Genomic DNA, 15,091 nt, shown 5'->3' on the forward strand with positions numbered 1-15,091 from the left:
GGTTCCTCTCAGTTTGATGCAGTCTTGCATATTCATAGCACTATTACGCAAGTCCAATCATTTGCAGCAGAAGGAAAAAGACTGTTAAGAATTTGTTAAAGTCAATTTTATGTACAAGACTCTCCTGTAATACCTTGATTATGGGCACAGTTGACTGGAGCAGCTCTGAAGGACCACCAGTTCACATATGACTAATGTGACATGCTATAATGCACTGACAAGTAGTTGGTCTATAGTGTAAATATAAACTATGGGACCTATTTATTCACAAATTACTGACCAACAGTGGCAGTAAGGACGTAGTCGCCCCAAAGTTTAGTTTCATACCACACTGCATGGGTAAAACAAGTCCTAGTAATAAACTACAGTGAAAAGCAGTCAGGTAGTTGAACAGCTGCTTTGAAAAAAGATATTATTACTACCATAAAAGCAGCCAGAAGCCCTGGTCAAGGTCCCATTGCATCGCGTGATTAGAGCCAAAGATGAAAACACTTGTTCTGGCCCTGATGAGCTATCACTTCCAATAGCTTGTTTAATGCTTTAGTCTAAATGCCACAAAAATGCATATTACAGGAAAACACAATGAGAGGGAAAGGAACTGAAATAAAATAAAATAGCTCTCCTGACCCTAACTCATTGACTCACTGAGGCAAAATTCGGTTCTATTAAATAGTTACACAATGCCATAACTTCAGTACCTCCCAGAAATAAAGGTGCAAGAATCAGCTTGTGCCCCCAGCCCCAGTGCAGAGTCACCCCAACCACTAACAACAACAGCACTTACAGGCAGCACAGTAATAATCCCCTCTCCCTAACCTCTGCCCCCCGGCCCAATCCGCATCTAATGAGACACAGTAAAATAGAAGGCAACTTCAAGCTGCTAATTTCAAAGACAGCTAGAGAACTTGTGAAAAATTCCAGATTCAATCTGTGCACAAGCTAAATGATAAATACCTGTGTGCTCTACCTGCATATTCGGATCTCTAAACCACCTTTGTCAAACAGACTAGAGACTGCATGATCAGGCAAGAATATTTAGAATGTGCTGCAATGCCAGGTGCCCAGTTAAATATAGCTATAAACCTTTCAGACAATGAAGTGAGGACTGCCAAATGAACTGCAGGCTGTGGCACCTAAAGGCAAAAAGTGAAATTTATTAATCAATTTTCCTTCCCGCTCTCATGTTCCCTTGTAAAACCCAGATTGTAAAACAATCTTATGAGCTCCAAAATTCTTCCCTTTTCTGCTTTACATGTAAAAATGTTTTTATCCTTCTGCTCCTAATTACAGCTTCTTTTTCTTTCTAAGAATGCATTTATCTCTTTCAGTAAAAAGAGCAGCAATAATATGTTGAACAACCCTGAAATAAATTTTGTCATGTAAAAAATTAATTACGCATTCCAAACCTGGTCACTGTAGCCCTCTGGGAATTGCCTCCGCACCTCAGGATCTGTAAATAATTGACAGATAATATTAATTGGCTTTGGATTAGTGAGCAAGCAGAGAATCACACATTAATATTTGATCAGAAGATGATAGCAACCCTGGCAGGGGATCCAAGGAGGGCAGCTGAGGCTGCTGTGTTGATAAGAGCACGGAAGGACTTTTCAAGGCTCTCCCTTTACCCTCCTCCAGAAAGACAAAAACTGCAGATAAAGCATACACACAGAACACACGAAACCACAAATATATGTGTGCATGTTTGCATGTACACACAGACATATAAATATATCATTATAGATACGTTATTTTATAAGAGATGTCCTGGTGCTACACTGAACTTTAGGCTGTTACCGTGTGCAATATCTTTCTGGCTGCAATTTGCCAGTGAGGCTTGTCACCAGAAAATGGTTACCAAATGCACTTAGATTTTGGGTTTAATTGGATAAGTACTTTTGCCAGCTACAAACACTGTGTTGGTTAACCTTGGTAGTTTCCAGTGATACCAGATTACAAATCTCTCAGAATTACTTTATAGAAATGTTAAGATGTGCTCCCCAGAAAACAAAAGTACTTATCCTAAAATCGAAAGAGGTAATTAACAGAGCCCTGGAACCTCTGTCATCATGCAAACAAACGTTAAATGCTTCAGATTAACAAGTATTCAAGACTGATGCAATGTCCTTATTCCTTTGGCTGTCAGAATACATAACATGGTAGTATTCCCTGAGAAGTTACCTTAAATTTAATTAGAGATGTTCATAAAACAACAGAATATCATCATCGAAATTATTTATATGACAACCGATTTAAAGCAGAACTCTTCAAAGCCATCCATTTTTCAAAGGAATGCAGCTGAGAAGGCCAGACTCCATTCCACAAATGATTTTTTTAATTACAAAACCCAAATGACACAACAATCACACAAGAGTTCAGAATGAAGTGCAATGCATGGAAAAACCAGCTGGTGTCCTGAACAGTTTCTACCCTTTGTGTGCTCAGACAGGTCCAGTTGTCCATGCCTGGCTCACTGGATACACTGTTTTCACAAATTCTGATCATTATTTAGGCAGTGACAGTGCATATGCCACCTCTGCTGCTCAATTATCACTGTACTTTGTTGTAGCTAAGGCTTGAAGGGAAAAAGAGTCATTTTCAGGGCACACACACCTTACACTGTTATTTCAGAATAGTTCCACCCTGTATTTCTCGTCAGCAAAGCTTGTTTTAGTGATCAATTAGTTGATGAGCAATTCCATTGCTACCAGATGCACTTTTTATTAAAGTCTGTTCTTTTTACATTAGAAATACAGTAAAACTATACATATGTAAGTTTTTGAACTTAACTTTTCCCAGACAATCAGATGCTTAGTTTTAACATTTCACCATTATACACAAAGACATACATAATATATCAAATTTTACACACGTGTATGAGCAAACCCTCTCCTTTAATGCAACAAAGTAGTAATACAAAGCGAGGGATCACCTTTTAAAGCCTTTGCTTGAAAATTCTTAAATCTCTATGCAGGTAAGTCTGCAAAGCAGTATCCAAACACACAAACCAGTCTGAACAGTGGAATTAACAACTAACTGGACAACAGTGTTTCCTATTTCACCAAAGCAGGCACAGTATCAGTGGTAAGATGAAAGTATGCAACATCTATCATGATGTATGTTTTTAAGTATTTTAGAATTAACTATCTGAGGCTGAGCTTTCAGGATTTCACATAAAAAGACCAATCGATGAAAGAAGTTTACAAATCCAAGTACATATTACTTTAGAAATCTGTAACGATGCCTGGCACACAACACTGACATTCCCCACCTCTACGCTTTCTATTGACCATCTACTTTCAAGGTTTACATAAATATACATACACATACTGAAATACACAGAACTTTATCATTTACCATTTTTAAGGAAATTAGGAATTAAATCAGCACAGAATTTTACTTCTCTATTACATAGTCTTTTCTGTATCTCTTAACTAGTACCATTCCACTTTTGCTTGTCTACTGATCTCCATCATAAAGGATAAATTATTTCTACCTCTCTAAAATTAGACAACAAAACATACACACTCAGTAAGAAGACAGGAAGGAATTTGCTGGATGGTTGCTGTCTTCTGCAGACTTCAAGCAACTGAAGCAGTTATGGTTGCTTTCAAGACCAAGCAACGGGTAACACCCGAATCTGGGCTTTGGTGAATTGGTATCCTCAAACAGACAGCACTATTTCACTCAACAGACTAAATAGTGCCATAGTGTAATTTAGGAAAAGATGTGACTGTGATTAGAGTCCCCACTTGAGTCAGTTTCTACAGGTTCCAGACGAATGTGTTCTGAAAGCACACAGTCTACAATTATATTTTCATCCAAAAAATGGCTCTCAGTGTTATGATACATTCAGAAGCCAAGTTGCCTTTAATATACAGTTTGGATATACAGTTTGTATACAGTCTACTTTTGATGACACATCTTGTAACAGCATCAGAATGTCTAATCCATATAACCTGGAACCCTACAGTTGAGAAAACCACCTTTAAATCGTGCCTGGTAGCCACCTGTTCACACTTCCTCATGTTTTTACAAGTACTTTATATTTAACATTGCATCAGCTCCATCACTTCAGCTTTTAAATGGTCTGGGAATATTTACTAAACTTTCGGTATCTTTATTTGGAAAACACTACACAAAGGAAAAAGAAACTGTGTCACATCTCATTATAGCTTCATCACTTTACCCATTCTTCACTGTTAACCTAAGGTTCATTTGAAAGGTGTTTTCAACTACACTTACCTACATATATTCACAATTATATTTAAATTCTCTGTGGCCACTACATGAAGTTCCAGGAAGCTGGAGCACCCTCACTAAACCAAGAATCACATAAACAGAGGAAATACAGGAGGGGAGCTCTGCCAAGCACTCAGAATTCAGCTTTAAGCAGCACCACTACTATCAGTAAAATATGCTCCAGCACTCATACGAATACTCGGTAAAGACATGAACATAACTGACTGTCAACTCTGCCTATAAAACTAAAGTAGCTTGAAAACTTCAAACACTTTTACTAACAGTAATTTGTTCTGCACACTGCCTGCAAACAGTTAGCTGTAGCTCCACTGTTCCTACAGACGGTAAGAAACCCTTTGCAGTTTCTTACTGTCTCAAAACACAGTGAATGCTGTCATTCTACGTACTTAACAGCTTTTCTAATGAAATTATCTTCAAATATTTTCCTACTTTGATATTCCATAGGCAAAGTAAATATGTAAAGTATTTTTTTCAAGTTCAGGAGAGTGGAATCTACGTGCTGACATAAGAAAGGGAAAGGACAAGACCAAAATCCTACCGAACCTCTTGGATTGTTACAGTGAAGAACAGAGCTTGAAGATTTCCCATTGCACCAGTCACCTATAAAGTCATAAAGCATTAAAAGCTCAGCTGAGGTCAGCGAAAGGTGACATTGCAAACCGACAAACAAAGTAAAAGTTAACAACAAAGATAAAACCATGAATTATGAAGCTCCCATGAATTATGGAGCTGCTTCTCAAACTAAACTTTTCCCAACCCCAAAACACGAACTCAGGTTGTGCTACAGGTTGAACTTGTATGTTGATTGTAACTTAGTATCTCCTGTTTACCTTTCATTACATCTGATTCTGTAGTTTCAGCTCCCAAAGATGACAAGATATGCACAGTTTCTGCCTAAAGCAAGCACCAACAAACTTCTCCAGAAAATAACCATGTATTAATGTTGATAGCACCAGTAATTGTAAGTTACAAGTGTAAAGCAGAAAGTATGCAAACAACAGCTTTCCAAAACAAAGCTAAAACACACCATCTTATCTGCAATCTCCCCATCTTGTACAGGCACAAGTCCAGTACATACACAGCACAAATTAAAACGAAACTGCTAGTACTAAGAAAAGAGCCAATTTTATTCCTAATGCTTACACTCAAGTTTGAAAAGCTTTCAAACCAATAGCATGTCACATAAATTTCCTAAGATTCATGAGTGACTTCACTGCAGTCAGAGTGCATTCACTTACCAGCCTGGCACTTCATCCCCAGTGGATACAGCTCCATACAATGCAGCTGCTGCCCACAAGGCCTAGGCTGGCCGAAGGCCTTGAGATCCACTAGCCCTTATTGCTCACAACCAACAGCCTGTTCTAGGGAGGGCCAGTGAGGAAAAACACATATAAAAGGGAATTACATGGCTGGTTTTGAAGCAGTTTCCTTTGCAACTATTTTAAGAGGTGGTTTTGAGGGAAACTACTGAACCCCTTATTCTATGAACAATATGTGAAATCTTTGTAACTGATCATATCTTTTATTCTGAAGAGACATAAGAGAAGATAATGCTGTTTCTCAGTGATACAGGAGTAAAACTCTTAGGTATTGTCACAGCAGCATTTTGATTCCTTGCCATGCATTTACAGACTATCAACAAATGGATAAAACAAACCACTGATTCCACACTGGGTGAATACAGTTTCCACTGCTAACACATTTAGTTCCTCTTTCTAGTAGCAGAGATTCTACCTCACATCTATGCACATTATGTAGAGCCCTGTATTGATTACTCAACCATACTCAAGTTATTATTGTTAGTATTTTACTAAAGATGTGAATGTTTCCAAGTTCTGAAAGCTATTACTGCCTCTCCCTACAGAACCTTGTTCAACAAAAAGCCAAATACAGAAGAATATTGAAATTAGCTGTGAACTGTATAATCCCATTGTTCAATTTCATGGCATTTAAGACACTACCTTCCCCTCCTCACAAGTCTAGATGTTAATCCATGCTGTAACCTGATTTAATTTTCCAGATGACAGGATGGGAACATGCTACAATGGCATATTAGTGTAACTATGCTGCCCTTTTACTCAACTTTTCTTACATCATAAGTTGAAGAGTTTTGCTTTTAAAAGAGGCATGCTTAATTTCTTCTAAAAATAGAGCAACTCACACTGGTCTGTATTTGAAGTGTATGGAATTATAAAACCAGGGAAGTTCTTCAAAAAATTATCAGAAAATCCTTCCCAGGCTAAACCCCACAAAACAATAGGTACCAACCTGTTTCTTCTGATTAAAGCCAGCCATTTAATCCATACTGGCTACAAATCATTCAGATATACTAATCCCAAATTGAAAAATACAGTGAAAATTACTTAATTTTTCCTCTTTAACTAAATGATTTACCTTATTCATTTCTTTTAAGCCTTTATAGCTGCAATCCATCTAAATGAAATGGAATTCCATTCAGAGCAACTTCTGCAGCACAACTAAAAAGTAATGTAGACTTCTTTCCAAACCTCTGCAAACTCCTTGATGTCCTGTATTCAGTACAGCCGAACATTTTTGCTGGCCCTAAACTGCTGCAGATTTGGCATGCAGAGAACATCAAGGAATGGGGCAGGAGGGGGAGGAGGGAGAAAGGATGAGGGTGGTGGGGAGTGGAGAAAATGGAAAATGTGGGAGAGAAAAAACCTACACACACAAGAAGACAGACAAGAAAGCTCGGAACAAGTTCTGGCACAAAAAAATGTATGGAATAACATTTTCATTTCTCTGGATGTGAAGCTTTAAGACTTGAAGTTTTCTTCTTAAAGTACTCTGCTTTCTAAAAGTGTACAAGTCAGAAAACAACCAAGATACAACAGAAACTTCTGTATCTTACAAACTGTATTAACAAAAACAAACACTAAAAAGTCATACACAAAAAGCCCCTGCCAGCACCACAATGCATGCAACTGAAGTTACCCCAAAGTATCAATAAGCTCAGTCAGCATTCATAGCAGTTCAATATTCAAACCCACAGCCCACATGTGAATAGTATGCAATGAAACTATTCACCTAGCAGTTCACATTCCAAACAAATATTACATTTCTAGGATATAGTCCACATCATTTTGACAAGTTAGGCACAGCTAAGTGGACACTGACTCACTATTTCCAGTTAGTGAAGTTTTTGTGAATGATGCGGAATCAGCTGAGTGAATCTGCAAGTACAGATGCTGTTCAAATGAGCCCATTGACAATAAAAACCTGACCTGCAAGTTTGCTTCTCTCTCTCAACAGAGCATTTGGAAGTCTGCCCTGCAAGTGGCAAAAGCCTCACTGGTAACATGAAAATGCTTTTCATAGGAGTTTAATCTAGAAACAGAATCTAAGGTTTGCAACTCACACAAAATGCTGTTCAGAGTTCGGTAAAGTGATCCAAAAGCAGGGATGACTGAGAGCAAAGGCAACATAAAATATACATCATAGAAAACAGGAAGGAAGGGAGAAAACCAGAACAGATTAAGCAAGTCACTATGGTTTTCATAATTGTTTTTGTATTATTAACACATCAAGAGCCAGAGGGTCAATGAGGAGCAAAACTTTCCTAGACAGCTTGCAGCAATATACATATATATTTTAAAAATCCTTCCAAAATAAGGCAGATTAAGCTATATATCTCACTTATCTTTTTACTTAAGGCTATATACAGTTCTCTAGAATAAAGAGATATGCAGAGATAATACAATACCCTTCACAATACAAGAATGGGCAAAAGTCAAAGTCGCCCTTATGGGCTGGGTTCCCAACTGACTTCCTCACAGCAGTTTCCCGGTGCATGCTTTAGTCTATCAGCAGATTTATGACCCGTTCAGAGTAAACCTTAAGTATGAGCTTGCTTCTAACTCCAAACCAACCTTTCATCTACAGGAGTCTTGGTTAAACTCATTTTACAATCCTGCTAAAAAAATGAAGTACAGTAAGCGCAAAATAGGAGCAACACTCACTTCTTGGGTAAGAAAATATCAAGAACAGTCATTGCCTTTTACAGAAAGGTTACTTTAGTTTCCTCTTAGCAACTACTCATCAGTTATTTGGTGTCATGTCAAGTTGTTGACCCATCCAGCTTGCCACTTAAAAGGCATTTAGCATCACACGGGCATTCCACTACGTAAAAGCAGTAGAGTTAGAAATGGTATTTCCAGCTTCCTTTGGCACAGTTCCAACTTTGAAATAATCTGGTTTTGGTTTCAATACTATTTGAAAAGCTAAAGTTTCATAAAATAAACAGATGACAGAGATCTAAAACCACAAAAACCCAATCACTGAAGCCAGCTCTGATCTGAATGTTTGTACAGACATAACCACAAGAAACTGAAGAGTCAGTTCAGTTTATATTTTATTTCAATTCTCTTCTGCAGTATGAAGTCAGTCATCTCTCCTCCAAGGAACAAGATCAGTTCCCCCTCCCACAGCATTAAGTTGTTATAGGAGCAGATGAAGTAGCAGTGGATTGAACAAAATGCACGTGTCAGAGTCAAGATCTGATAAACGGTAAGTAAAAGGATATTGGAAAAGTTATGCATCAGACTACTTAGGACCTTTTTATAAGGTCACATGCTCCATCCTGAACTGCTATTATTTAGATTCTCACATGGAATGGTGCCAGGTTTGACCAAAACTTTACCAGTTCTTTTAATGGAAGCTGTGAAATGGTTGTGCTGCAAGCACAGGGTGCTCAATATATGCAATATGGCTGGGGAATTGCCTCTATGTTAATTCCTTAAGCCCTTTTGTTTCATCCACACCAAGAAATCAGTTTTTAAAAGTCAGCTGTAGAACAACATAGATTAACTTCTCTTCTACTAACATTAAAAACTGCAAGAATAAGGAGACATTAGGAAGAATAAGGCGTCTTCAGTGATCAGAAAACTCACTATTATTTCTTTACAAACAGGAATAGAAAACTTTCAGTCCAGATTACTTTTTAAACTGATGATACTGACATAACTAAAGCTAGAACTATAAAAAGAGAGTTCATAGGACAGAGCCAAGGCTAAAATAACAGAAATCACAAACAGAAGACAAAAAACTACTTATTTCAAGTCTTGTTTGTTACATAGTTCTCCTACCTTCATTTGAGGTCGTCAGATCTTGTGTATGCAACAATTAATTACTTTGGTGATACCTCAAGTCCACATTAAAGCATGGCTGATGAATCTTTTGAGTTTGCTTTACTATGCACTTACAGGGATATCTCTCTTCATAACCATCTGCTCTTCAAACAACCCAGAAATTTAGTATTGCGGGAAATCTAAGCCAAACTCCAGGAGCCCTGCAAGGAGCAAATTCTGACTGGATAATGGTATTAATTCTTCCCCCTCCTCCATAATTTTAGTCAGCAAATTACACAGCAGTTAAAACTTGCAAAAAGTACAATGAGGCAACATCCCACTTCAGTGTGCAAGAAATCCACAAAGCCTGGTTTACAAAATTAAATACAAAGTGTCTTGAAACATTTTACAGGCTGCCTGTAATAACTGTACAAAAGAGTTCAAACATAGAAACTGAACAGAAACAGCCACTTTAAGGAAGCTTTTTGGGGTTTAATATTTTTTTTAACATACATGTGTTTGATCAGTATAATTTTTTTCTCATAACCTTTTCACCACTCTATAAATTTAATAGAGATATGTTTTTCAAGTGCTCAGGCCATGAATACTGAATTTGTTTCTCTTCTGCCTCTTTGTATTTATATTTGAGACAGCAGAGTTGCCTGGTGACAGCCTCTTCACTTCAACAGCAGCTGGCAAGCCCTTCTTGGCCTGCAAATATGAAAGAAACAGTTAACTAATATTTCATTGCTACGACTTAAACGTGACAATCTGGAAATGCCAATGCCACACAGGGTAGGATTTACAAGATAAGATTGCTCAAGTCTCAGAAGCAACAGAGGTAGAAAAATAAAACAGACCTTCATCACATGCAGCTAGTATGCAGCAAAAATTACTCCAGAGTCAGTGCATCATCCGGAGCTTAACAATACGAGGCACAAGCGGTGACTGTGTAAATCTGCCAATTTCACTTCTATTTCCAGAATGCAAATTCCTCAAGTTACTCAAGATAAGACCAAAGCAACCAGAGTTTTGACATTTTTACAAGAAACAGTCACCCCCTTTAATATTTACAAGACATGTATTTCAAATTGCTTATGTATGCCTATCTGCTTTCCCGAGATTACTGCTTCTGCTGAAGGCTCACTTGTATGTAGCCCAAAACAATTTCTCTAAGCTCACTTTTTACAGCAAAAATAAAAGATTCATATTTGATAAAATTAGAGTTTATTGCCAAACGAACTCGTACCTAACACTAGGATATGAATAAGCACCTTCATTCAAAAAAAAAAAAAATCCTTCTTCAATTAATTTTAAGATAAATTTTTTACACACTGTCACGTTTTCTACTTTCCTGTGTCAACCCGATCATTTTTAATGCTGTTTGTTGTTTTGAAGAAAGCCAGGAATAACATTTCAATGTCATATTGCTTTTTAGAAATACTATATTACAGGGAGCTCATTTAAAACCACAATGTGGCCATGGCAATCACTCAACTACATTATGAAACCTAACGAAAACAAATCATATTTTCCAACATAGCGCCAGGTTTTCTTTGCTAGAAAACACTTTCAGTTTTAGAAACATTTTCCAAACAGCTTTATTTTCACCACTTTTGTTTTTCATTTTAATGCTATTAATGCCATTTTAATTTGCTAATAACCTGTTTTCCATGTACTACAGAACACTTTGCAATCATCTAACTTTTTTTATCTCTTTCCAGAATTCGCCAATCATAATAAATTCAGACAGACATGTTATTAGGCACATACATACAAGTACTGCAGAAATACAGCCATTGTTATATGGACCGTCACATTTCAGGTTTAATCTGAACTGACTCAAACAGCACTTGGAACAAAAGTGTTCTAACCCAACCATAAGTTCTTGAAGTGTTGTACGAATAAAGAAAAACCCCACAACCCTACTCTTCAGTTTTCAGCAGTTGTATAATTGCCTGAACTACACAGAGAATACGTTCTTTGTTAAACACGCAACAGTGAATACTGATTTCTAAGCCTCAAGCTATGTAACTTTGTAATGTTTAAAACTCTGACCTTACTTTCATACTTCCAATATTGATAGTCTCAAATTGTTTTCAGTTTCAAAGTTCCCAGGTGTTACTTCAGTAGAGTACCACAAGCTCCCAGTCACACTGCTCTGCGTTATTGATCTGCACAAACACCACCTCCTACGGGAATCTCCTCACACAGCTATACAAGATTCTATAGCAAACAAGCTCTTTGGAAGCATTTTTGGGTTTGATGGCTTCAAAATTTCTATTATTGCATCCCTGTCTATTGCAGGATGCTTTAGTTATTCAAATGGCATTGAAACAGGAGAAAAAAAAAAACAGATTCTATCAAAGATGAAATCTTTGACACAGGAAAGTGAAAATCACATTCTTAATTCTGTTGCTTTCTTTAATGGAAATGTTAACATAAGTGTTTTTTGGAATGTATAGTAAAACATATCTATCATACAATGAGTCTGATTCATATAGGTTTTATGAGCAACAAAAAACTACCAAACATAGCCATCATTTTCTAGGAGGCATTACTATAAAGAGTAACACTACTGTTGCGGTTTCTACAACGAGCTTCAGGCTTAGCGCATCTACAACTACAGAAATCTTTGGTATTAAATGATCCTACCTGAAACTCAGTCCTAAGATTTAAGGTGTTTGAGATCACATATAGAAGACAGCAATGATTATTTTGTTGATACACTTCAGAAATTAGCCTTGCACACTTCAGTACTCAATGTTACCTTCTTGTTTCAGCTTCAGGCGTTTCAACATGCCCATCTCAACTTAGTCATATTAGTACTGTCCATTCTATTAAAATAGGAAATAATATTTGCAAGAGCCAGTATGCTGAAAGCAAGTTAAAAAATAGACACTAAAATTGGTCACATTGAGCCTCGGCTATGGCTGCAGCATCACTGAGGTGCTGCATTAGATGAAAGCTTGTAAAAACAGGAAAAGCATTCAATATACTCTCCTGCAAAACAAAGTTTCTGTGGAGTCAGATGTGTTGATGACAGAAGTTGAACCTCTTGAACAGAGTTCAAAACCTTTGTGGGGGTGAAGGGAAGGTGGTCTTAACGTGGCAAAACACACCTCATGTAGCTAATGACCACGAGATGAAAGAAAGAAAATCACTGAGTGCTCAGCTACTCAGAATGACTTCTGCCTTCTGGAGTAAAGTTCATTAACTAGAGAGCATCAAGCACCGCAAGAGAATGGTGGGTATATCTACACTTGCAGTACTGACCTGCTTCATATCTGCAATGCTTTCAGATGCTGTTAACAACACTCACTTTATGCCATGTGTGATGCTATAATAAATAGGTCTAAACCAAGTTTAGCACATTTAAATAAGTGCTATCAGCTTGAAGAATAATTTGTTTTATATAAAGAGGAGCTTGCTCATACTCAGTGCAACTAGACAAGAAATGTTATCATTTCACAGAAAAAAATTAACAATCTTTTGCTACTGTAGAAAAGGCAAGGGTATCAAAAGGATTTTAAACTGCAAAAATAGAAATGCACTAGGAACACTTTAAGGTATTCTAAATCTCCAAGATGTATGACAGCACATATCCAGCTATCAAGATGCTTCTGGGACAGTGGACTAGCCTAGTTCTGAGATCTTCCCACAGTACTTGGTAGAAACATCACTGAAAGCTAGAGCTACACTCATACCATTGCACACAATCCTATGCCAAGCACTGATAAGCAGAATGATGAGGGAAGCAGTTTTCAACAAATCCTAAAAACTGGAAGTAAGCTCCAGATCTGAGGAGGCTTTCATCAGAGAAGCATACCTTGAGAAGCGTACACTCATTTCTCATTATCTCATACCAGGCCTAATTGGGCTTCTAAGCTTTCTGCTTCTTTGTTGCTTTTTGCACTTCTGAATTCATAACCCTGTTGTACTCTCATTAAAAGAATTCTAAGTATCAACAGGTCATTTCTAAAAACTGTCTTTCCTGTTCAACTCTCGTATTTGCCCTATATCAAATAGTCTGTTTTGTAGTACAGAAGTGAACAGCATTTAAATAATTTACTTACTGATAATGCTTATTTTTCAACAATTATAGTATCGCAACACTTATACTTCATGGCAAAATTGTTCCATAACCTTTTCTTTAATGCCAAAGTTCCCTCCTTCGTTTTACACAAGCATATACGCTAAATTTTTAAACCTGAAAGATTAAATTAGAAGTTACACACACAAACACAACTCCTTTTAAAAAGGCTCAAAACACTGTATTTACATCTGCAAGTACTCACTTTATTACTACAACCTTTATAACAGAGCTTAGGTTTGCTTCAAACAAAACAGGGTTCTCAGTGATAGAAGCACAAGAAAAAGCCCTGCATACAGTTAGTCTACAAAGAATTAACTGGATTAATTAGCAAGGGATTTGAGAAGCAGCTTGGAGCTAGAAAACCAAAACACTAAATTGTTTAAATACTTTGGCAATGGATCAAGGTTTCTAGGCAGCCCTATGTTCCATTCTCTCCTTTTTTCCTTTTTTTTTTTCTTCCTCGGTGTTTTAACACATTTAACCTGACAAGGTACTTTTTTCATGAGATATGAATGACACTGTCAAAATACCCAAAAAGAAGATGTGAATTAAAAAAATGCCACAAGCTGTTAGCAATTCTGCCAACATGTATGAGTCCAGGCAACGTTAATTAAAAATCAATAGCTTGGGACATAAATAGCTCTTCTCTCTGTTATAGTATATCTCCAACATAACTCTTTCTTAAAGGAAAAAAAAAAAAAAAAAGGCAATGCCTTTGCTATTATACTGACTGAATTGACCACAACAAAGCAAAAGGAATAAGGCAAAACCCCTGAGCAAAGAAACCCATATGAGAAAGGGAGGACAGGAGTACGAATGATTGGAATGTTGCAACCTTGCACTATCATTAACACAGAACGAACTGGAAATAGCCACACCGCAAATACTTGAGGAATAAGTTACCAGGAAGAACGTTTCAGGGTTTTAGTGCTAGCATGAGTCTATACAAAATCCTGCATGCCAAGTAAATAAGAATAGTGTAATACATCTTCTGCCAGCTACAGCTTATGAATCAGTATTTTTATTATTCATTTCAACTAAAGATTAGGTTACTGTAAATTTTCCAGTAATTACAAAATAAAGGTGAGAAAGAAGTAGGGAACTGCACTCAACTTTTTTCTTTTTTCTTAAAACTAAAGTTACATTAGAAGGCATCAAAGCTAAAAGACTGAAGCTAAACTGAGAACTTAAACCACCACTTTTGAAAGCTGTTTTCGAGTGCCAAAGGTTTGAAAGACTTAAAACCTTTTCCTAACAAAGACTCATCTGAGGCACCCCAAACTGGAGGCACATTTTGGGTCTGCCACAAGTCCCAGGCAATTGTGACCATTTAAATTTCTGAACACTTTCCACAGAAAATGTACTGATATAAAAAAGACTATGTAAAAATCATACTGAAATGGAAAGGTTTTCAGTTTGAAATGGAAAGGTTCAGTTTTCTATTTGTCTAGTGATTCTTACATTATTTAATTATTTATTAATGATAGGCTGAGGAAGTTGGGGCTGTTCAGCCTGGAGAAGAGAAGGCTGCGTGGAGACCTCATAGCAGCCTTCCAGTACCTGAAAGGGGCCTATAGGGATGCTGGGGAGGGTCTCTTCATCAGGGACTGTAGTAACAGGACAATGGGTAATGTGTTAAAACTTAAAC

The 15,091-nt window shown here is 37.1% G+C and overlaps 1 protein-coding gene across 9 annotated transcripts in view; it reads right to left on the reverse strand.

The window, feature by feature from the left end:
* The window catches only part of DENND1A (DENN domain containing 1A), a 192,089-nt gene that overhangs the window by 157,497 nt on the left and 19,501 nt on the right, over positions 1 to 15,091 (reverse strand). For all 9 annotated transcript variants that reach the window (XM_065695816.1, XM_065695810.1, XM_065695809.1 and 6 more), the window contains exon 3: positions 1,407 to 1,450. In XM_065695816.1, coding sequence (XP_065551888.1) covers positions 1,407 to 1,450 — 44 coding nt within the window. The remainder of the gene's footprint in view (positions 1 to 1,406; positions 1,451 to 15,091) is intronic.

This window comes from Lathamus discolor, chromosome 15 (assembly GCF_037157495.1).
Source record: "Lathamus discolor isolate bLatDis1 chromosome 15, bLatDis1.hap1, whole genome shotgun sequence".
Lineage (NCBI taxonomy): Eukaryota > Metazoa > Chordata > Aves > Psittaciformes > Psittacidae > Lathamus > Lathamus discolor.